Source organism: Astyanax mexicanus, chromosome 14, assembly GCF_023375975.1.
Source record: "Astyanax mexicanus isolate ESR-SI-001 chromosome 14, AstMex3_surface, whole genome shotgun sequence".
In the NCBI taxonomy this organism is placed as follows: domain Eukaryota; kingdom Metazoa; phylum Chordata; class Actinopteri; order Characiformes; family Acestrorhamphidae; genus Astyanax; species Astyanax mexicanus.
The window spans coordinates 42,267,361-42,291,170 of record NC_064421.1 but is presented as its reverse complement, the minus strand read 5'-3'; the positions used below and the strand labels follow the sequence as shown (position 1 = coordinate 42,291,170).

General features: G+C 38.4%; 1 protein-coding gene across 2 annotated transcripts in view; it reads left to right on the top strand.

The window, feature by feature from the left end:
• Positions 1–23,810, top strand: part of rab3gap2 (RAB3 GTPase activating protein subunit 2 (non-catalytic)) — a 35,460-nt gene that overhangs the window by 6,562 nt on the left and 5,088 nt on the right. The window contains exons 5-34 of one of the 2 annotated variants that reach the window (XM_007257592.4): positions 2,457–2,504; positions 2,609–2,684; positions 3,774–3,875; positions 4,433–4,532; positions 5,898–5,996; positions 6,720–6,868; positions 7,423–7,502; positions 7,813–7,902; positions 9,038–9,177; positions 9,456–9,651; positions 9,787–9,930; positions 10,305–10,387; positions 10,493–10,557; positions 11,416–11,506; positions 11,649–11,770; positions 12,439–12,643; positions 12,746–12,843; positions 13,735–13,840; positions 13,959–14,119; positions 15,394–15,568; positions 17,034–17,219; positions 17,315–17,421; positions 18,665–18,731; positions 18,864–18,934; positions 19,889–19,924; positions 20,039–20,113; positions 20,976–21,191; positions 22,175–22,264; positions 23,054–23,254; positions 23,578–23,742. In XM_007257592.4, coding sequence (XP_007257654.3) covers positions 2,457–2,504; positions 2,609–2,684; positions 3,774–3,875; positions 4,433–4,532; positions 5,898–5,996; positions 6,720–6,868; positions 7,423–7,502; positions 7,813–7,902; positions 9,038–9,177; positions 9,456–9,651; positions 9,787–9,930; positions 10,305–10,387; positions 10,493–10,557; positions 11,416–11,506; positions 11,649–11,770; positions 12,439–12,643; positions 12,746–12,843; positions 13,735–13,840; positions 13,959–14,119; positions 15,394–15,568; positions 17,034–17,219; positions 17,315–17,421; positions 18,665–18,731; positions 18,864–18,934; positions 19,889–19,924; positions 20,039–20,113; positions 20,976–21,191; positions 22,175–22,264; positions 23,054–23,254; positions 23,578–23,742 — 3,544 coding nt within the window. Of the gene's footprint in view, positions 1–2,456; positions 2,505–2,608; positions 2,685–3,773; positions 3,876–4,432; positions 4,533–5,897; positions 5,997–6,719; positions 6,869–7,422; positions 7,503–7,812; positions 7,903–9,037; positions 9,178–9,455; positions 9,652–9,786; positions 9,931–10,304; positions 10,388–10,492; positions 10,558–11,415; positions 11,507–11,648; positions 11,771–12,438; positions 12,644–12,745; positions 12,844–13,734; positions 13,841–13,958; positions 14,120–15,393; positions 15,569–17,033; positions 17,220–17,314; positions 17,422–18,664; positions 18,732–18,863; positions 18,935–19,888; positions 19,925–20,038; positions 20,159–20,975; positions 21,192–22,174; positions 22,265–23,053; positions 23,255–23,577; positions 23,743–23,810 lie in introns of both variants that reach the window. The other variant, XM_007257590.4, reaches the window with a different exon arrangement.

Genomic DNA, 23,810 nt, shown 5'->3' with positions numbered 1-23,810 from the left:
ATAAGCCTGTGCAATAGAATTCGATAAACATTCATTTCCATTTCCGTCTAAGTGGCGCGGCAAACAACGAAAACACAACGTGTAATCAATCCAGAAGACGCTGGAGCAAATTAATAAATAGTTAAGAAAATTGTAATAGTTATTCTCATGCATGCAACAAAAAACCCTAAAGAATAGTGGAGTATGGCCCGACACACGCAAACAACCATAGTGTTTGGACTTTGGGAATAAACGGCCGCACTGTTCAGCACGTTTTAAATAAATTTTAAGTAAATTTTAAGCACTAAATGTAATTAATTCAATTTATATTAGGACCTCGGGGCAGGTGCTGCAAAAATGTGTATGTGGGGCGCGGATTAAAGGAAGAGGTTTTTTTGCGGAGCGGTAACAGGACAAAAACACCTTAAGAATGATGTCTAAATGACTTTCCTCTAATCTAATATAATTTAACATGGTTTAAGGATATAAAATAATTTCTAAACAAACGAACTTTTTAATATTGAGCTTATGGCCCAAGTGCAAAAACACAAAATCATTTATCATTTAGATTATCTGCCTGAACGCGAGCCCGAACCCGAGCTTGAACGCCAGCCTGACTCAGGCGCTGCATGAACTCGGGCCGGTCGAGAACACCGCTTTCCTCTCAGATTAGGCGGAAGAAAATGGTCTTTTTTTTAATGTAACAAATCACACTGTGATTTTTGTGATATTTCCCCAATTACAGCTCAGCTGCGCGTTTAAAGCTCAACGCATGAATTAATCGGTGCGCTGTGCGCCGCGCGTGCTCGCGGGGGATTTGACGCGTCTGTCAAGCAAGTTAATGGACCGTTTTGGGGGCAGAGATTAAGAAGTACAGCAGGTACATCTCAGATTTGTAGTTTAATGCTCTACTAAATTACTGGCTTTAAAACTGGCTCATGATATGGTCGGTTCTGGCTGGATTTTTTCCTGCCTACAGGCTGCATTTGACGGAAAGCAGCTCCTCAGTCAGACAACAGTGTCAGCATACAAATCGTGTGCGTTTCCTACAGGACAAACCATTTAAAAGTGCAGATAAACTCATTAAAAAATCACACAGTGTCTGTCTGGCTTAAAATACTTTTAATAAGGTACAGCTTTTAAATTAATAAATCAACATTCATTAAAAATCCGTGAGAAGTTCTGTATGCTAAATGACAAGCTAAGCTAATAAGCTAATAACATTTAATAATAACAGAAAAATAGATATGAATTTGGAAAATAACCAACTAAAGTGAGCTCAAAATACAATAATAAATATAATCTAACGAATTTCAAAATATAAATTAGAAATATTGAACTTCAATATTAAATTCAACTTCAACTACAAAAAACGCAAGGACCGATAGAACATAACGAACAGAAAAAAATAAATTTGAAATTGGAAAAAAAGTTCAAAATGCTAAAAGAAATAAAACCTAACGAATTTCAGAATATAAAATCTAAATATTGCACTGCAGCAGTACAAAAGCCTAAGTGCTTAAACAAACAAACCAAAAAACAGCCTATCACAAATCATTTTTTGAGCCCGACCCAGCTGAGGAAAAGGTGGGAAATCTTTTTTTTTTCCGGCTGGGTCTTGGAAAACTTTGTGGTGAATTAAAGGGGCCGAGTTGCAATTTTTGTTTTACTTTAATCAGTTTTTAATCCGTCTTTTTAAAAACAAATATTCCAATATTGGCTGCCAATCAGTGCCCAATATTCTGAGCTCAAAAAACGCTATTCGGGCCAGCCCTACTAATCTAATATAATTTAACATGGTTTAAGAATATAAAATAATTTCTAAACAAACGAAATATTTAATATTGAGCTTATAGCCCAAGTTTTTTTTTCAGTCATGGAAAATTGGAAAAAATTGGAAAAAAGCCCGAGTTCATGCAGCGCCTGAGTCAGGCTGACGTTCAAGCTCGGGTTCTGGCTCGCGTTCATGATTAATTTGTTTTTTTTTAAAACTAATATTGGAATATTCGCTACCAATTACTGCCAAATATCCAGAGCTCAAAAAATGCTATTCGGGCCAGCCCTAATAATTATGGAGATACAGAAAAAAATATTGTGATAAAACTTCCATCACTCCCTTATTCTCTCACTAATAAAAACAAACCTTTAAGTGTGACACAAAGTGATTTGATTTATATCGTGATACATATCGATATCGACTGATATGGAAAACTATATCGTGATAAGATTTTTTCCCATATCGCCCAGCTCTAGTAAAGGGTAATATGGCATTTAGCCCCGCCCTGAAATATGATTTGTGATCGTCTCCAAGGAACACTGATCTGTAGTTAATTTAGTAAAGCAGCCCTACATATAACAATTTCTGACTTACATAATAACTATATTTACTGTTGAGTGTATTATGGCAAATAGGAGTTAATTGAAATTTAAATATAATAAACAAGACTCTTTCTGATCGTCTTTTCTTTTGTCTCTAGAGAATGTGTGAGCAGTGTCATTTGCATACCATTGGCCAGCCAGAAGAGGTAAGACCACCCCTACCAAATATATTATTAAATATAGTATTAAAAGAAGACAATCCACAATAAGGCCTCTGAACTGACTTAGTGTGTGTCTAATCTGTTTTTAGAAGTTCCACAGGACGTCCTGACTGGACCTGTATTGTGGTTGGGTTTAGCTCTGGATACGTTCGCTTCTACACAGAGGTACTGTAACTTTTTTACATCCACACACTCCCACACACACACACAGCCCCCTACACACGCCACCACCTAGTGCTGGGTAGTATGACCGAAAAATGTATTTCACAGTATTTTTTAAGATTATGATGGTTTTATGGTATATTACTTTTTTTTTTCTCCATGACTGTGCTTTAATATTGATTTTTGACTTAATCTTATGTTAGGAGTACATATAATATCGAACATTAAGGCTTTAAATTGAGGCTATGATTACTATTGGAAACAGCTGAAGAGTGTAAACAATAGACCTTAAAAAAGATATACCTTTTACAACTTTAACACGACTTCCTTTTCAGAAATATTCAGAAATTTGAATAGTTTTATAAACACTATAAATAAACCTAAAATACACCATGTTTAAGATATTTCTTAAAAGCTCTATTGCACAAGTAAGATAGAAGTTTAATATCAATTTTACAATAATTTATTCTTGGCATTACTGTATTAAAATCAATTCTTTCTCCACTTAACAAATAAATTAAATTCAGTGTGCATTAAAATTATCCTTAAAGCTAAAATTTACAGTATATTCAAAGGGGCTGTAGTTACTGCTCTTAAAGCATTTTTTTTCCCCTCATATCCAGTGTTTTTGGGAGTTTTATTGCTTGTGCTTAATAAATGATTTTGCGCCAAGGACTGTTTCTGGGCTCATCTGGGGCCGAGCTGTGGATCAATTGTGCAATTTCATTTGTCTCTTTTCTGAGTGAAGCATTGCTCTTTGCTGTTGTTTTTCTGTTTTACTCGAATAAAAACACTCCTACAGGGAGGAAGAGATGTTCTCATTTCTCTCCAGGCAGGATGGAGCGAGAATGGCTAACTGGCTAGCGTTAGCTTGAGAGCTGTGCCATTATGTTTCTTGCAACAGATTTTGCTGTTCTACACAGTGCTCCGCAGCGCCTCTAGCACTGATTTTAATTTCCCCTATGGTATTCCAGATGAACCGGTCCAGCACTACCACCACCTGTACCCAAAAAGGCATATTTTGTGTCTGAAGTTTGCCTCTTTAGTTTTGTCCTGAAGCTAGAGAGCTAATCAGTGTGTATGTTTGTGTAGAACGGTGTTCTGCTTTTGGCTCAGCTGCTGAATGAAGATCCTGTTCTTAGACTGAAGTGTCGGACATATGAGATCCCACGCCATCCTGGAGTTACTGAGCAGGTACATACATACATATATAAGAACACACTGTCACCACAGATTTACTGTACTTATTGAGGACTAATATGTAATAAAAGGTTGTGTTGTATAGGCCTAGCAGGCTAGAACCTTTCTTACTATTATCTCAGGGTAGTTTTGTTGCTTTTGGACTTGGGAAATGGGAGAAATAAACGCTAGTGGAGCTACGTATTGCACCAAAAAAACATGCCATCAGCTCAACTGTAAGAGGGAGAGAGCCTTAACGTTAGAATAAATAAAAAGTAATCTACTTTTTGAACTTAATAGTAGTAAAGCTGTCTTTTATTCCTGTATAGAAAATGCTTATGTCTCCAGGCTCTGTAGAATTGGTCACGTTATTAATTTAATTTAATTTTCAGATTAATCGCATGTTAATTTATCAACGTATTAATGTTGACAGTCCTGATCTGCTGCCAAATCATGTTGTAAATAATTGAATTAGACGTTTGAGCAGTAGTGTAAGTAATAGAAACTGTTGTTAGTATCTGTGAACCCTGCCTCATCAAGCTGATTGGCTAATTAAAGTGTCTATCCTACAGCATGAGGAGCTGAGCATCCTGTACCCCACCGCTCTGGTCACTATCGATGGCTTCAGCCTCTTTCAGTCTCTACGTGCCTGCAGGAACCAGGTGGCTAGAGGTAGGCATGTCTGTGTGTGTGACTGTCTGTCTGTCTGTCTATCTATCTGTCTGTTTGTAAGAGAGAGATTCCTGCAGGTTTGTATGTTTATTTTTTTTTTTATTATTATTTTGACAGATGTTTTTATATGTTTTCCAATCTTCCATATGAATGGACCAATAAAAATTATCTAAAACTACTTGTAATACATTTTTTTTACATTGACTTTCATTAAAAGTTAAGTCAAGTTGCTATTTTGGAAATATAGGATTTTTGAGTGACAGTGACAATATATTATTTATAAAAGCAGGTACTACATTCTGTTATAATGGAATAATTTGTGTTTCTCTGCTGACCAATAGAAATGTCCATAAAAGACCCAGGTACATGGTATAAACAAACATGCACATTTACACTCTACACTTTTTCTTTTCATGTACACTACACTCATATACCAGTAGTTGCACCACTACTGGCTGTAGCGTAGACGTAGATGTAGCTCTAGTCAAGCTAGTCTGGTGTTTTAATATTATAGTAATTGTAAGAGAATTGTAGAGTGTTGTTAAACTTTATGTCGCAGGTTTTCAGTTAGCCAGTTAGTTGAAGCTAAAGTCTAGTAAAGTAAAAAATCAGTCAATAATGTATGCACTAAATTTTGGGCCACTTCACTGATGTACAGCATTATAAGGGTGAGTTTTCAGTGAAGTTTTTTTTAGCACCGAGGCTGGAGCAGTATTAGCATTAGCCGCTATCCACAGCGCTAGCTTTTACGCCATTCACTGGAGAGTGTATCAGACTGTAGCCTGCGTGTTTAGTGTGTTAAAACGAACTACGTGGGAAGAACCGCTAGCTAATAGCGCTTTGGCTTATCGGAAAACAATCAGGGTTCCTCAGTGTAGCGCTGTCAGGTGGTGTTTACTTGCTGCAAATCGCGCTGGTTTTTTTTAGGCGCCTTATAATCCGTTGCGCAGTACATATGAAAATAGGCCAGAAAATACATGTTCATTGATGGTGCGCCTTGTAGTCCTTTAAATATGGTACAACAGACAGTTTTTCCTTCATCAGTGTCTTATTAATTTGTTACAATTCAAATAAAAACCCTTCCCAACTGCAACAACTCTAATTTGATGGCAGACCACATACTGTATAACACACCATGCTTTTTGAAGAACTCAGGGTGAACCAACCCAACCGAACAGAGTAGACTTAATTCAGGTTATCCAGCTAACTGAAGTCCTGCTCCATAAAAAATCTACAGAACCTATAGGCTGTGCTGTGTTTATACATAGGCTATTAAAAATGTGAATATATGTGCTAATGTATATTTTTAAATGGCTTTATTGTATCTTTGGATTTCTCTTCTAATGCCTTTTTTGTTGCCTATAGCTGCTGCAGCAGGAAGTGATGTCGTACAGCCTCCCCCACTTGCTTATAAGAAGTGGGGCCTGCAGGACATGGACACCATCATAGACCACAGCAGTGTGGGTGGGTAGAAGTTAAAAAGCCATAAAATATGGTCCGACTATTCGAACATAAAACTTTGAGCATGAACAGACTTTCCCAACAAGGGAGCCAAAAAGGTACCAAGTGGTACTTTTGGCAGTGTGGGCAGTGTGCCAAGTCCTTCTGGAAAACGAAATCCACATCTCCATAAAAGTTGTCAGTGTCATGACATGACTCTCCAAACCATCACTGATTGTAGAACCTTCACACTAGACCTCAAGCAGTTTGGACTGTGTGTCTCTCCACTCTTCCTCCAGACTCTGCTCCCTTGATTTACAAATGAAATGTAAAAAATTTACTGATGATCAGTGATGGTTTGGAGAGACATGTCATCTGCTGGTGTTGATCCGCTGTGTTTTATCAAATCTAAAGCCAGTGCAGTTTTGTTTTCACAGAAAATCTTACAGCACTTCATGCTTCCCTCTGTTACTGACAACTTTTATGGAGATGTGGATTTCATTTTCCAGCAGGACTTGGCACATTTCTCACACTGCAGAATGTACCAATTGGTCTTATAAAATATTCAAATTTTCTGAGAGACTAATTTTTGGGTTTTCATTGGCTGTAAGCCATAAAAAGAAGCAAGAAATAAATGCTTAAAATATATCACTCTGTGCATCTATATAATATATGAATTACTGAAATAAAGTAGTTGTTCATCTATACATCTATTTTTCTGCTCTTTTTGTCTTTCTCCACTCTCAGGCATTATGACACTGAACGTGTTTGATCAGATGAAGAATGCCTCGATCCTCGGGGGATTCCACGCCTCAGTGAAAGGCAGCCCTCCTGCCATGAGTCAATATATAACTGTGGGAGGTGGACCTTTCACTGGTTTCTACTATGCTGTGGAGGTACAGCATCTTTATTGTAATGTATCTGTGGACCAGTTAGCATCAGTGTCAATATGATTGTAATTGTTAGGGGTGCAAGTATATTGACTGGGATAATGGGATCATCATATAAATATAAAAAAACACACACTTAATTGTGTTTTAAAAAATGTTGTAAACAATAGTAATTTACCTCTATATAATTGTTTAACAGTATAATTTATGCAGATTTTTCATAAATAAACAACTGCAGAATATTTGTGTGCACATAAACTGCAAATGTAAACAATTCTATAATCAATTATATAAAACATACCCATAAAACTTCACATAAACAACAAAACAAATAAAAAAAAATACAAAATAGAAATAGAAAAGTAAGATGATATTATTGTGTAAAATAATACAGTGTAGCTAATGTACTGCTAATGTATATGTATATGAATGTATATGAAATACAAAGTATTGCAACATGTTTTGAAAATACACATTTTAGACTGAGTACTGAGTTGTTTATAATAGCATGTGTTTTAGTGTGTTATTCATGATTTGGTCCTGCCTTCTTATTATTTCAGGGCAGTTCTCAGCCTCTTCTCTCCCATGTGGCTCTTGCCGTGGCCAGTAAACTCACATCAGCCCTGTTCAGTGCTGCCAGGTTTGTGCATCTTTTAATCAGGGCTGTACAATATTTTACAACACCACAGTTACTCATTTAGGGGATTTAGCTGTAAAGCATGGTGGAGGGGGCATCACGGTTTTTCTGCCTCAGTTTCTGGAAGCCTTTTGATCATTTCAGGGAACAATAAATTCAAAATTTTATTAAAACATTTTATATGAGATTTTTTAAGAACAGCAGTTCATGATCTCGAGCTAAAGAGAGGTTGGGTGATGCACCAAGATGACGACCCTTGTCTGTGTTATTAATTTAGTTATAAATTGTCTTTCTTTTTCTTGCTGACTCTCAGTGGATGGTTGGGGTGGAAGAACAAGAATGAGGAGGAGCCAGCTCAAAAACAGAAGCCTAAAGTGGAGCCCGCCACGCCCCTTCCTGTTCGGTAGGTTTAAAGAAGGTCTCACCTCGTCTTTTTTTACTGCAGTGTTTCCTGACCCCAGCCTTGCTATTTTAATTATATAAATATATATTTCCTACTCTTTACTTTATGTATATTCTGTATTTTAAAGTAAACAACTTTTAAATAGTCTATATTCTAAAACCTATTATATCTGTATTGCGAATACTTTGCAATATATTTCTCCTTTTTCTCCTAAATATTCTATATGGCAAACTCCTCTATTTTTTATTCTATACTTTAAAACATATGGTATATTATATATATGCCCTATATTCCTTAATCTGTATATCTTAAATAATCTATATTTCAAAACAAAAATCTCCTGTTCATTGTGTTTTTTGAAATTATGTCTCCTATATATCTTCGTTCTGAAACTTATAACTCCTAAATATTCTGTGTTCTCAAACCTGTATTTCCAACATATCCTATATTTTTAATCATACCCCCTATTCTAAAATACATATCTTACCATTTCACTTCCTCCTTATCATAAGTACTACACACTTAAATACAGCTCTGGAAAAAAATGAAGAGATCACTTTAGTTTCTGAATCAGTTTCTCTGATTTTGCTATTTTTAGGTATATGTTTGAGTGAAATGAACATTGTTGTTTTTATCTATAAACTACAGAAGACATTTCTCCCAAATTCCAAATAAAAATAATGTACTTTAGAGCATTTATTTGCAGATAATAAGAAATGGCTGAAATAACAAAAAAACATCAAATAATACAAAGAAGAAAAGTTTATATTTAAAAAAGTTTTAAGCGTTTAGAAATTAATATTTGGTTTTAATCACAGGTTCATGAATCTTGGTACGTTCTCCTCCACTAGTCTTACACACTGCTTTTGGATAACTTCATGCCTTTACTCCTGGTGCAAAAGTTCAAGCAGTTCAGCTTGGTTTGATGGCTTGTGATCATCTATTTTCCTCTTGATTTTATTCTAGAGGTTTTCAATTTGGTAAAATCAAAGAAACTTAAAATTTTTATTTGGCACATTTTTTTCAGAGCTGTATGTTTAATTCTAAAATGGATTGTATAATCTGAAACATGTATACCTCCATATACATATAAACAAATCTTTTAATGTGGTGCTGTCTTTTTTTTTTTTTTTAGATTTGGCTTGCCTGACTCTCGTCGCCATGGCGAGTCCATCTGCCTGTCGCCATGCAACACCATGGCAGGTGTAACGGATGACTTTGGTAGAGTGACGCTGCTGGATGTGGCACGTGGCATAGCCATCCGCATGTGGAAGGGTATGGGGAATTTCATCTGCAGAGTGAACCTGTTGAAATTAGGTTATATGTTGATTTGTAATGTTTGGTATTTGACTTTAAAGCAGCATTATGTACTTTAAGCTCCTTCTTACGGAAGTGCTGTACACATGCATTTCTGGACAAGCTAAGAGACACAGAATTGTTACTAAATTAGACTGAATTACTTTTACGGTATTTATTTAGACCTGCTGTAAATGCACAACAGAGTGTTTTTGTAGAGTCATTACAGATATATGTGTTTATGTGGGTGTCTGTAGGTTACCGTGATGCCCAGCTGGGCTGGGTGCAGGTGTCTGAAGCTCGGGGAGAGAGAGAGATCGCCACTTCCCCCTCCATGCCCCGCCGACACGCACAGTTCCTTGTTATTTACGCCCCCCGAAGAGGCATCCTGGAGGTGTGGGGCACACAGCACGGCCCCAGAGTCGGGGCCTTTACTGTGGGCAAACACTGCAGGTGGGCAAAGACTGCAGCATTTATTACCACATGCATAAGTGTTTATATACATGCCTACATGCGGAGTGCTAAAATACACATCCTCTCTTACTGTCTCTAACGTTTCTCTTGCTTTTCTCCTTTCCTCTCTGTCAGGTTGTTGTATTCAGGATACAGGTTAATGGGGGTGAACAGTGTGACGAGTCAGGGTTGGCATTTAAACACACAGCAGGTGTGTCTGTTCGACCCTTCAACCGGAGCCCTGCGTTCTGTCACCATTCCGTTTCACTTGGCCCTCAGGTAAACACACACACACACAAACAAATTATACCAATACCATACATATTATACTTATACACATGTATGGCGTCATATCAATCAAACAACTGCACGTGTTCCTGTAGAGTTTTAATATAGTCTTAAATATTCAATTTACAATGTAAAGAAATATATATAAAAAAAAAATAAAAATACACTAGTTTGTTTGGGTCATTAGTTTATTAAGTTTTACAGTTTTTCAATCCTGGCTGCGCTACTATCCACATATTGCTCACCATCACCACCTTTCCCAAATCTTTCATCACACATTTTAAGAATAATTCATCAATAAAGCTCCTGAAAGTGAGCTACTCCTCAGGCTATTTGATCATCTATCTTTGTCTTATTTGTTTCAGTGATAAGAAAAGTGAGCGAGCTAAAGACATGCACTTACTGAAGCGACTGACGGCTCTGCTGAAGAGCAGGGAGATCGACCCAGGTGAGGCTAAATGATGCAATGCAAAGTAAAGCAGATATGATTGACAGCTGGCCTGTAAACTCAATAAAGTATTTCATCACTTTGGTTTCATCTGTGATTTTACAGCTCTTTTGGAAAGTGAGGCACAGAGTATTCTGCTGGAGATCAAACACCCTGCCGTTAAGAAACAGGTCAGACATGTACAGTACATGCTTACAAACTCTCTCTCTCACTCACTCACTCACGCACTCACTCCTAACAAATATAAAATCTTGGCATGTAAAAACACTGTATAGCATTAAAATAGATGTGTATATCCTCCTGAGACCCAGCTTTAGCATGCGATTAGTTAAGAGAAATAAAGGGTACTGGAACAGCACTTTATCTGAGGAGCTCCTGCTGCTGTTCCTCAATGTATGAAGTAAAATAAAACAACAACAACAACAAACAGGCGGAGAGGGATGGGTGTGGGTAAGGTGGAGAGGATTTAAAAGAGAAAAACATTTTCCGTTTTTGTAATGCACTATATTGTTACTGATCTATTATCTATAAAACTTTCAATAAAAACTTGATTACAGCAAACGGCAATTATTCACTCAGAGAAAAAACAAGACAAATGGATTTGCTCAATCAATCTACAGGGAAAAGTACAGAATCATTTAATTCATTTATTCATAAAAAAATTACAAATTGTACAAGAAGTAATTTCTGCAAAAATGTCCTCAATATGTCCTCAAATGGGGCCAAATAATTTTATTTAGTTTATTTTAATTTTTTAATTGAGTGTAATGTTGGCGTTTGACGACTGGATGTTACAGGAAGTTTCATGATGCAGAGAAGCAGTAATGTCCCTGTATGAGGACACAGGGTCTCAAGAGGAGATAGAAAACAACAGTAGTATATACAAGTATATACTAGTATTTTAATTGACACCACTAATATAAATATAATTGCATTTTACATTTCCTACATTCTTTCTTTTTTTAAGCTGCTTCCAATCTTTGCACAGTCCTTTATGAAATCTGAATTGAAGCATTTTTTTGTGACAGGCACTGGAGTCTCTGCTGGCCAATAAGAACGCTCCAGTCTCATGTCTGACCAACATCACACAAGCTCTGTTGGCCAGCTTAAAGGAACAAGGTGAAGCTTTTAGCTGTGTGTATTTTAAAGATCAATGGTTAAATTTGAGGAATACTGGTACTGTTTATTTACCTTTCTCTTTTACGTGTGTGTGTGTGTGTGTGTGTATGTGTGTGTGTGTGTGTGTGCACGAACACTTTAGACCCTGAGGCTGTAGATGATGCTTTGCTGCAGTTGTGTTCCTCTCAGCTCAAACTGCTGCAGCTCTACTCGGATGTTCAGCTGCTGCACTCACCTGATACCTCACCTTCTGAAACAGAACCTGTGAGTAACACACACACACACACACATTGAATTATACACTGGCTTGTAAAAGTATTCATACCCCTTGAACTTTTTTCACATTTTGTCACCTTACAACCACAAACTTAAATATGTTTATTGATCAACACAAAGTAGTTGTACCCTATTTTCCATACTGTAGGGCACACATAAAATCCTTTAATTTTCTGCGCCTTATAATCTGGTGAGTCTTTTGTATGAATTTTATCAGTCAGGTTGTAAGAAGCAGTAAAGCCACTCTGCTGAAGTACAGCGTTATACAGGATTTTTTAAGTTTAGTTCTCTGGCAAGATTAGCATTGGCTAGCTCTTTCTCCTTTCAATGGGGAGTATTATCAGCCTGTAGCCTCCTGCTAACCCTGGCTAGCTCTGCTGGAGCAGTATTAGCTTTAGCTGCTAACCGCGCTAAGGGCTAGATCTTTTGTCGTTCAGAAGTGAGTATTATCGGCTTGTAGCCTGCTGGAGCAGCATTAGCATTAGCTGCTAACCGCGCTCATTAGCGCTAAGCACTAGCTCTTTCGCCGTTCAAAGGTGAGTATTATCCAACTGTAGTCTGCATGTTTACTGTGTGTTTAAAAAACATTCGTTCTTACACTCCTTCATATTAAGACTAGATAATCCTCTCTGTTATTCTCTCTCCCTCTCCCTCAGCTCTCATTAGCCGGTATTGAAGAGGATTTGGCTCGAATTGGACCAATCCTGCGGCGCTACACTGAGCTGAACTCCCGCCCCTGTGTCACATTTGCTCAGGACCCCGGGGGGCCGCTACCTGTCAGAGCCTTCCTGTCCCAGCTGGTGTGTGAGGGAGGAGAGCTGCGTGTGATCCGAGGCCCTGACACGGACTGGACACACCTCGGTCAGGAACTGCAGTCATTATTTTAATCAAGTGTTAATTAGTTCTTATAATAGTGATGCCTGTAAATAATTGTGTGTGTGTGTGTGTGTGTGTGTGTTTCAGGTAGTTTTCTGTTCTGGGGCTGCCTTTCTGGACAGAGCCCACTGGAGAAAGTGTGTGAGACATTACAGCAGAGTGGCATCAGCCCTCAGCAGCTGCTGGTGAGAGAGATTGATACACAGGGAATAATAGAAGAAGAACAGAAAGAGAGAGCAAGATTGAAAGAGAACAGAGAGAGATTGAAAGTACAGAGAGGAAGAGAGAATAAACGAGTACAGAGATAGAGAGAGATTGAAAGAGAACAGAGAGAGATTAAAAGAAAGGGAAAGATTGAAGGAGAACAGAAAGAGAGAGCAAGATTAAAAGAGAACAGAGAGAGATTGAAAGTACAGAGAGGAAGAGAGAATAAACGAGTACAGAGAGAGAGAAAGATATTAAAGGAGACCGAGAGAGAAAAAGAGGGAAAGATTGAAATATCAAAAAGAGTAAGATTGAAAGAGAACAGAGAGAGATTGAGAGGTCAAAAGACAACAGAGAGAAAGATTAAAAGAGAACAAAGAGAAAGAGCGATTGAAAGAGAACAGAGAGATTGAAAGAGAACAGAGAGAAATACATTGAAAGAGAACAGAGAGAAAGATTGAAAGACAACAGAGAGAAAGAGCGATTGAAAGAGAACAGAGAGAGAGAGAGCTTAAAGAGAACAGAGAGGGAGAGCTTGAAAGAGAACAGAGAGATTGAAAGAGAACAGAGAGAAATACATTGAAAGAGAACAGAGAGAAAGATTGAAAGACAACAGAGAGAAATACATTGAAAGAGAACAGAGAGAGAGAGATTGAAAGAACAGAGACAGATTGAAAGAGAAAAGAGAGAAATACATTAAAAGAGAACAGAGTGAGAGACTTCAGTATTCATTTACAATATAGGGGAAAAAAAATTATCATAACATTGAATCAGAAGGTGTGTCCAAACCCTTGACTGGTACTGTACTACTACTACTAATAATACTAATTCCAGTGCTCTTGACTGATATATGATGAATGTGTGTATTGCAGTCTCTGCTGTTGACTGTGTGGCTGAACAGAGAGAAGGAGATTTTAAAGAGAGCAGACGCCATCAGGAACTTACACACACTCCTTAACACACTCAGCTCTATGAAAGGTAAGAGTGTTAAAACAAAGTGTTATTCTTTTTTTTTTTTTTTTTATCTTTTGGGTTTTAGAGATATAATGTAAAAGTGTGTGTGTGTGTGTGTGTGTGTGTGTGTGTGTTGTGTTAGGAGCTGTGGAGGAGTCGTGGGACGTGCAGTGTATCTCCCCCTGGTGGCAGCAGGTGCGTAGTGCCTGTGTGCAGTCAGAGAGCGCTGGCGCCGCCCTGCTGGCTGCACTCGTCGCACACCGCGCTGCGAAGAGCTCCATCACCAGCCTGGCCGAGAGCAAGGTGTGTTGACCTTCAGATATCATCATTTTCAGGGCACTTGTGGCTCAGTGTTTACAACAGGGAATTATTAATCACAAGGTGTGGGTTTAATAACCTGGGTTCACTAAGCTGCCACTGTTAGATTTAGCATGGCTGTTCCTGCCCTCTGACTCCTGATTTCTAACCTGGGATATATGAAGAGATGATATTTATTGTACTGTTCAATTGTACAGTATTTTTCACAATATAAGGCGCACTTAAAAATCTTTAATTTTCCCAAAAATTGTCAGTGTGCCTTATGTATAAATTTTAGCATGAATTTCACTGTTGTAAGAAGCAGTAAAGCCACTCCACTAAAGTACAGCATTATACAGGAGTTTCAGTTCTACCCTCCGCTAGCTCTGCTGGAGCAGCCTTAGCATTGGCCACTAACCGCGCTAAGTGCTATGCCTTTTTGCCATTCAAAGGCGAGTATTAGCCGGCTGCGAACCCCGGTTAGCACTGCTGGAGCAGCATTAGCATTATCTACTAACCGCGCTAGCTTTTTCATCTTTCAGAGGTGAGAATTTTTTTTTGTAGCCTGCACATTTACCATATTAAAACAAGCTACGTGGGACAAACCGCTAGATAATATTGCTCTGGCTTACCGGAACTCAGGGTTCCTCAGTGTAATGCTGTCAGGTGGCCAGCACTAGCAGTTAGTGCTTATGCTAATGCTGCTGCACCGAGCCTTAGTGGAAATCTGGAAATCTAAACTTACCGTAAATAAACGCAAGTTTTTTGCTCACCCAAATAAACAGTTTTTTAGGAGAGAAATCTGTGTAGATTAACATCCAGTGCTCATTTGACTTTAAAATAGTTACAGTTTTGTTTACATTACACTTAACTTATCTTTACAAGTCTCACCACCCAGCGGCGAGACCTGCTAAATTATAAACAAAACATGGCGACACCCCTCTTTCTTACTAGTGGTGCACAATACGCCTTATAATCCAGTGCGCCTTAAGTATGACACTAGACCAGAAAACAGACGTTTATTGATTGTGCGCCTTATAGTGCCAGAAATATAAAATATAGGTATATGACAATGTATGTAAATATGCCACATATATTTTTAAAGAAATGCCATAGAAACTCCTCACACTCTGATGAGACACTGTTTCTGTTTTTTCAGCATAGTGTGCAGATAATCAAGCGTTTAGTTTTGAAGCTGGGGCAGAAGATCAAATAAACAGGATGATACTGTGCAATGTTCAAAGTAAAAACTAACATTCTATTTCTTCCTCTCTCTGTAGTTTCAGGGGGACTGGGAGTGTGTATCTCTGGAGCTGGAGCAGTGGGTGGTGTGTTTGAGGCAGCTGGAGGACGTGCTGGCACTGCAGACGCTGTTGAGCCTGCCACCCCCCCAGGGATCACCAGGAGGCGCCGCGCAGCGCTGCTCAGTCAAGTCCCTGCTGGAGAGCGGCCGAGGTACTGGAGCTAGCTTTTTTCAGGGGTTCAGAAACTGTGCCCTAATCACTATATAGCACCCTATGTGGTGGTCAGATGACCACTGACCGGTCCTTGGGGCCATATTTGTGCTCTTATTTCTATCCCATTGGGAGAGACCAAAAATATGGACAGTTTGGAAATTCCTGAGGAGGAATCCTGAATGCCACTGCCCTAGCCCTGCAGAATGTCTAAATGTACTGCATCATGTACAGCAGAGAGTTTGCAATGTTGTAGTTTAGTAAAAGTAGTCACTAAGATGGACCAATTAGTGTTTTTGGGCAGATCCCTGATTATCTTTCAACTTGATCACAGATACTGTTCGAGGACTAGGCTAAATGACACATTAACATATCCAGACAAACTTGGTAATGCATGGACCCACATGGCTTCTGTTATGTAGTGTGCATCTTCTTTCAAGTGGAAATATGCTTCACTTTTTGGAATCAGCTCCAAGCAAGTCAGTGAATTCCTGTAGCTATAAAAGAGTGTAAACACCAACAAAAAGGCAGTGCTATACAGTGCTAAAAAACTCAGAAATGTGAAGGTGATTCTTTTGGCTTTCTGACTGTTGCTGCTGTACTTTTAGTGGCGTTTAAATTTGATCTGCACTGTTTTTTGTGGATAGTGATGTTTGTTAGCCCCGGTGTGTTGCTGTGCTAATAGCTACTAACTGCATGGACTAAAAGATGCATTTTCGAGAGATGTACAGTTTCATTTATATATATTTATATATATATATATGTATATATATATATATATATATACATTATATTATATACTATATATATATATATATATATATATATATATATATAATTGTGCCTTCTTTCGATAATTAGAATGAAATGCACATAAACGATCCAAATTTGAAAAGCGTGCACAGCAAGTCGCCCTGACCTGCAAAACTCTCTTGCTCACTTGCTCTCACTCATGCTGACTCTCCCTCTCTCGCTCACTTCTGCTGTCTCTCGCTCTGTCTCTCGCTCTGTCTCTCACTCACTCACTCACTCTATCTCTTGCTCACTTGCTTGAGTATCAAAATCTATATATATATTAGACCTTTCTGTACCGATACATTTTCGATACTAAAAACGTACTGAAATAGGTGAAATGTATCGGTACAGTATCGAAAGGTCTATATATTTATATATGTATGTTACGAATTTTGATACTCAGCCCTAGTGATGGGCCACCACTGCAAAAAGTATGTACCAGAAGCACTGTATTTTGCTTTGTTTATTTACCTTTTGGGATGTAAAAACAAATTCAGTGTTAAATGTTTAATTATATTTTTGTAAAAAAAAAAAAAAAATTATACATTTAGCCATGCAATTGTTAATAAAATCTTGCAAAAAACTTTGGACTTGGTTCCAGACAAAAAATGCCTTTACATTTCTTGCTCTCGTTTATTTTCTATGTGTTTCTTATTCTCTCTGTGTTTCAGGAGGCGTGGCAGACAGTGTAGCAAAGCTGATCTTTAGGCAGGATGTTCCTCCTGAAATGCTGAAGGACATTGTGCAGCAGAGGGAGGAGGAGCAGCACACGGAAGAGCCTGTGGAACAGCTGTTACAGCAGCAGCAGCAGCAGGTGGAGGAGGAGAAGGAGATGAATGGTGTTCAGAAACTAGAGGGTAAATGTGGATTGATGTTAATGAATCCTTTAATTATCTAAGTTGTTCTGGACGGGACGTCACTGAACGAATGCTTCTGTCTGTTCTTTCTTCAGAGCTGCTGGCGTGTGTGTGTCAGCGCTTCCCCCACTCTCTCGCCATTGATGTGTTGTGGGCTCACTGCTGCTGGGAGTATGTGGTACAGTGGAACAAAGACCCTGAGGCAAGTACTTTTAGTACTTTTGTTATAGTCAAAAGAAAAAGAAGATAAACATGAACCTGTTAGCACCATGTCTAATGCCAGAAGATTAGCACGTGCCTCCTCTGAACAAATACATGAGAAGTCAGTCTCTGCTTCTTTTCCAACATCTGCTGAATAGGCATCACTATGCAACCAACACATCCAGCTTGAATACATGAGCTAACAGATGTCTGTGCTGACCAACATAACACTATGAAATATGTGATGAGAGAGAGCCAGCTGTGCTCTCTCGGACTCTGGCTGCTGATTCTGAAGCAGCATAATTCGAAATGTAACCAAGCAATCCTGGGATCACTGTGACAGCACCGTTATCTGCTTAACCACTGTGAGACCTGATCAAATACTTTTGGGATGAGTTTGAGAGTTGAGGTGATTTGGTGGTGTGATGATCCAAAATATTGCCCCCACAGGATCTATAAAACCTTCAAATCAGTGTTTTAAAATATATTTTGAGAGGGAAAACTAATTCCTTATTAAAGTTTTTTTCCACACTATAAGGTGCCCTTAAAATCATTTAATTTTCCCAAACATTGTCAGTGCGCCTTTTAATCCTAGTAACTAAGAAATAGTAACAAACTACAAACAGTTTCTAGACAGTGATTAAACCTAGACTATACTATATTAAACCTGGACTATACAGCATTTTATTTATTTGATAATTTTTTTTTTAATAATTTTAATTCTGATTTTTCCCCATTTTCTCCCAGTTTGGTTATCCAATTGTCCCACCCCTATCACCGGTGGTACCTGCGACTCTTGGAGGATGCGGACGAGCATACGCCTCCTCCGACACGTGTGAAGTCAGTCACCCCTTTTTTCGAGCTGCCACTGATAAATCATTGCTTGAGCAGCTAGCGCGCTCGGAGGAAAGCACAGCAGCTAGGTTCTAATTCATTCGCTCACAGGCGCCTCGTGCTGCCCGGCGCCACCTTTAAGTGTGATGGGGAGAGGGTGCCATCTACCCACCGGCAGCTAATGGCAAAGCTGCATGAGCTGGGATTCGAACCTGCGACCTCCCGCTCATAGTGGCAGCGCATTAGACCGCTGGACCACTCGGCGCCCTATACAGCATTTTAAATGGAGATTTTCTATTTAAGTCTGCGAGTAGGCTAAATCCCTGCTTGAGAAACCAACCCATAGTGTATGTAATAACATGGACATGGTGTTCAGAAGTGGTCTGTAAATCTGTCTCTCTGTCCTGTAGATGGGCCGGTATCTGGAGTGGTCAGTGGAGTATCTAAAGATGATCTCTAGTTCTCATATTCAGTTAGGTGAGTAAATTTGCTAGAGTAAAGCCCTGCCATGACTGTGCATCTTTCATTCTCATTGGTGTTTAAATTACTATTGTTTTTTGTTCTCTCTCTCTATCTCTCTTTCTTTCTTTCTTTCTTTCTTTCTTTCAGGAATCTCCAGTATGATGTGGAACACGTTTATTGTGAAACGTTTCTCTGCTGCTGCTTTCCTAATGGAAAAGGCTAGTGTGACTTTATTTCTGTAATGAGTAAAAAAAAAAAAACATGAGATTTTTTAATTATTATCAAATTATTTATTTACATGAGTAACTAAATCAGTACTTCACAAGCAATTACCACACAAAAATTATTGGAGAATGCATGTTGAAGTTAATAAATCTGAAAAAATAAATAATAAGATGAACTAGATAATTAATTTAAAACATCTCAAGTAAATATTTGAGATATTCCAAGATAATACATTTTTAGAGATAATTCAACTGAGAAGAACAAATAAGAACAAATAACATCAATATTTCACACATAATTTGCCTAAAAATATATATTTTTAGAAAAAAACTTTTGGATATAATTAGCTACAGTAATGAAATTATAAAAAACGTCTGAAATGTATTTAAAAAAAATAGCTCAGGGTGCTACTTTTTTTTTTTGTTGCTGTTTTTAGCAAAAGACAAATTCACACTGTTCTCATTTCCCATTATATATCTACCATAGACAGATTATATCTGTCCAGTATAATTTATTTTACTTCACTTCAGATATTTGGAGTGCATTATTATTAGTATCATGACATTCTGGATCATTGACTTCTGTTACAAATCTGATAAAATTCTTGTATTTTTTAAATATATCATTTAGGGGTGTGCCATATTATATTGTATACAATAATACAATTTCAGGAGTGTATTTTTAAAAATATATTTTTTCATTTAGTGTTTTGTCATATCGTCAAGAGTATCGTTATCGCAAAAATACTGTGAAATACAACCTTTATTTCAGAGTCATCATTATGATTAATTTGAGAAAGCATATAAAGTTTTTTTTTGTCATTTCACACATAATATTTTTCTTCACATGCTTTCTGCAGTTTGATTGTGCAGTTTGATTGGTTTCTTTGCTGTGCTGTATTGCTGTATTTTCAGTGTATTGATGCGTTTGTGTCTGGGTGTGTGTAGGTGGGCAAGGCTCCGAAAGACCGACTGTGCAGACGGGTGAGTTTCCTTCATAAAGCAAAAGAACACTGCTGTGCTTTCAGACTCAGTCTATCAGAGATTAATTAGTGTGCATCTTTGTGTGTGTGTGTGTGTGTGTGTGTGTTTATGCAGGACGTGGGGATGGGTGACGCAGCCATGACGAGTTTCCTGGGCTCGTGTGTGCAGCTGCTGCAGACTCTGATGGAGGTCTCCTCTTCTTCTTTTCTTCCTCCTTATGCTTTTTTCTCCAAAGTAAGAACTGATCAGCTGGAGGAAGCATGCCAAGGACTGTTTTTTTTGTTTTGTTTTATTTGGTTGGTCCGTTTATTTTGCTGCATCCTCTAGGAACATCCCAAAGCCTCCAACAATGAGTCAAAACATTATGACCACCCGCAAATGATGCAAAAAGCAGATTTCACCACGTCGAAGCCCCAGAGTTCACTCTATATAAAAAAAAATCTGTCGCGAACGGCGCACGCTTTGACCAGAGTTTTGTGGAGTTGTGCTGCCTTTTCAAACCATGCTTCCCTAGTGTTTATTTAAGGTCTCTGTAAAACACAAAATCAACCGGAGATCCGATTTAAACCTACAGTTACTTATACAAGATAGCTAAACACAGCTGTAAACAGCTGTAAGCTTCTCCTTAGATATAGCTCCTTCTGATGCAGCCTGGGTTCAGCGCTGTCTGTGGGCAAGGCCATGAACTCACTGGTTGACGAAGACTTCTGAGCCTTTCCTGATCGACTCGTATTTCTGAGGATTTTCTTTTACTAGCTACTGCAGAAAAGGGAGGCTGAGAAGATACCACATGGCAACATAGTATCTTCAGGGTTCTTTCAGAGTAACGATTTATTATGTCTGAGGAGGACCATCATCTACTAATGGTCCTAGGTTGTCAATGTTTTGGCTGGCCAGGGAATATTGAATTTCTACTCTGCTTTATTGCTTCTATGCATGGCTATGATTCATTAAATCGTGATTCACTATGAAGAAAAAAAAAATCCAAAATGATTCAATAATTATATAATCCAAAAAAAAAAGACAGGAATAAAGATTTCTTCTCTCTTAGGCGGACTCTGGGGTGGAAGAGGCTTATGTGCCAGAGCTGTGTGTGGAGGAGGTTTGGGGGTCCGCTGAGGGTCCGGCGTCTATAGCAGAACTGGCTCTGCAGCAGAAGGCAGTTCACTACCCGCTGGTGCAGCACCACTGCCTGCTGGCGTCACTACTGCACGCAGCCATGAGCTTCTCCCTGCGCCTCAAACCCCTCAGCCTCTTCGACAGCAAGGTAACTTTGCGTTTCTGTAGATAACATGCTTTAGCACAAACATTTGGACATATTATGTAATTAAACAAATACACAATACGAGCACAGGAACCTCTATGAGGCATGGAAATGATATATGATGGTTTGGGTTTGGAATAGGGTGTGGAAAACTTCTCCATTCCATACTTTACTATGCAATCTTTATAGTGATAGAGGGGATTTGAGGAAAAATGGGAAGCAGAAGCATAATAGGAGGTGGACCATGCAACATGACAATGACTAAAACAACCCTGTAAATTCACCATTAAATGCCTTAAAAAAAAAACATAAAGAATTCTGAAATAGCCAGGTAATAGCCCATATATTAATTCTGTTAGATGCTGTGAGATGATTTGAAACAAGAGGTGCATTCAAGAAAGACCACTCCAACATTACACTAAGTTTTGACCTATTATAATCTATACAAAAAAATTAAAGACATTTCTTCTCTTTGTCAATATATGCAGCTCTGAAAAGATAAGAGACTGCTTAAAAATGATAAGTTTCTTTGATTTTTCAGTTTCTTTGATGACAAGCCATCAAACTAAGCTGAACTGCTTGATTTTTTGCTCCAGGAGTAAAGGCATAAAGTTCTCCAAAAGCAGTGTGTAAGACTGGTGGAGGAGAACATGCCAAGATGCATGAAAACTGTGATTAAAAACCAGGCTTATTCCACCAAATATTGGTTTCTGAACTCTTAAAACTTTATTAATATAAACTTGTTTTCATTGCATTATTCAAGGTCTGAAAGCTCTGCATCTTTTTTTTGTTATTTCAGCTATTTTGCATTTTCTGCAAATAAATGCGATAGATGACAATATTTTTATTTGGAATTTGGGAGAAATGTTGTCTGTAGTTTATAAAATAAAACAATGATGTTAATTTTACTCAAACATAAACCTATAAATAGCAAAATCAGAGAAACTGATTTTCATAAATAATGTCTGATCTGTCGTCTTCTGCAGGGGAAAAATGCATTTTTCAGGGAACTGACATCAATCCAACTCCTGCCCAGTGGTGACATGGACCCTAACCTGGTTGCGATCAGACAGGAGGTGAGGTCATTCTCTTTTTCCTGACCAGTTTTTTTATTAAAATTATCTACACTGCTAAAAAGTATTAATATAGCATGTATTCATGTAGCAGCCCGGAGGAGCTGGACTACCTGTGCATGGTTAAAGGGCTGCAGGCAACACATCATGCTACCATTAGTGACAATGACACTAGCAAATTCCAAAACTAGAAAAAAATTGCTATCCCTAAAGTTTAACTGACTTTGGCTACATTCACACAAATCTGATTTTCAGACCAAAGTTCAGGCTGTTCACATTTTAATGTGATTCATATCTAATCTGTCTGAACTGTCTTCATGCATGCGCAAAAGTACAGTGCTTCACATTAAGTTTCACTTTAATCCAAGTCAGAAAACTCAAAAGCTATGAATGAGTTCGCCACTATTATTATTGTTATTATTATAGCTTTTTAATGCTATTTTAATGTTTGCCAATTCATTTGAAACACTCTATGATTGGGACATAACCCTTTTAAAATTATGGGAACAGACACATCAGTCTGAATATTTCAGAGATCTGTTACCTCTCACTTTTTAACACCACAGAGGTTCTTAATTCAGTGCTGCTGTCCAATTTTCCATCTTCTCACTGTTATTTTACCATTGCATTCATTTCTATTTGCTGGTTAAGGCAACTGTACACAATTCCCCTGTAACTCAGATATATTATTGACACAATGTTGTCCATAGAAATAGACAAAAGTATGTAGAGAAGCTAAAAATGTTTTTTTTTTTTTTTTTTTTTTTTTTTTTTTTTAATTGCTCTCTCCAGTTTTTGATGCTTGTGTTGACTGGCTGGGTGAAGGCGGTCGGTGAAGCAGAAGACACTGGCTCTGCTAAAGTAAGCAGGGACATGGACTGGCCAGCAGTGTGTATGGAGCTGGCCTCTCTGCTGCAGGTCAATGCTGACATACTGCGCAGACATCTCGTCTGGGAGCTCTACAACCAGGGCCTGGACCTGCGCGCTGAGGAGGTGAGGAAACCTACAGCACCAAGCCATGCCAAGACATACACTATATGTAGAAAAGTACTTTATGGTGCTCCCATTACTGACAGAGGCATCAGTTTTTAATAGAAAGCATTGCCAATATAATTGATTATATAGAGTGTCCAGCTGATACCTCTGGAATAGGTTTGAGTAGCAGTTTTGATCTGTAACTAATCATCCATTATGAGAACATGAAATCCTCACAGCTGTGGTCCAAAATCTAGTGTCTCTAGGTCTTTGCAAAAAAAAGGCTGTAACTGCAGCAAAGAGAAATCACACTCCTTATGATTACACTCTGTCTTTCTCAGGTGATGTTGGAGGTGGAGGATAAAGATGTGTTGGGCTCTCAGCTCCTCGTGCTTACCGGTCAGCGACTGGCCTTCTCTCTGCTGCACTCACAAACACAGACCAAAGCCACCATGGAGCTTCTCGCACGATTGCCCCCCACCCTGTGCACGTGGCTTAAAGCAATGGTGAGTGTTTACACATTCCAGCCCGCACAGACCACCCAGACCAATCCAGGGTTCCCACATAAAGCGTA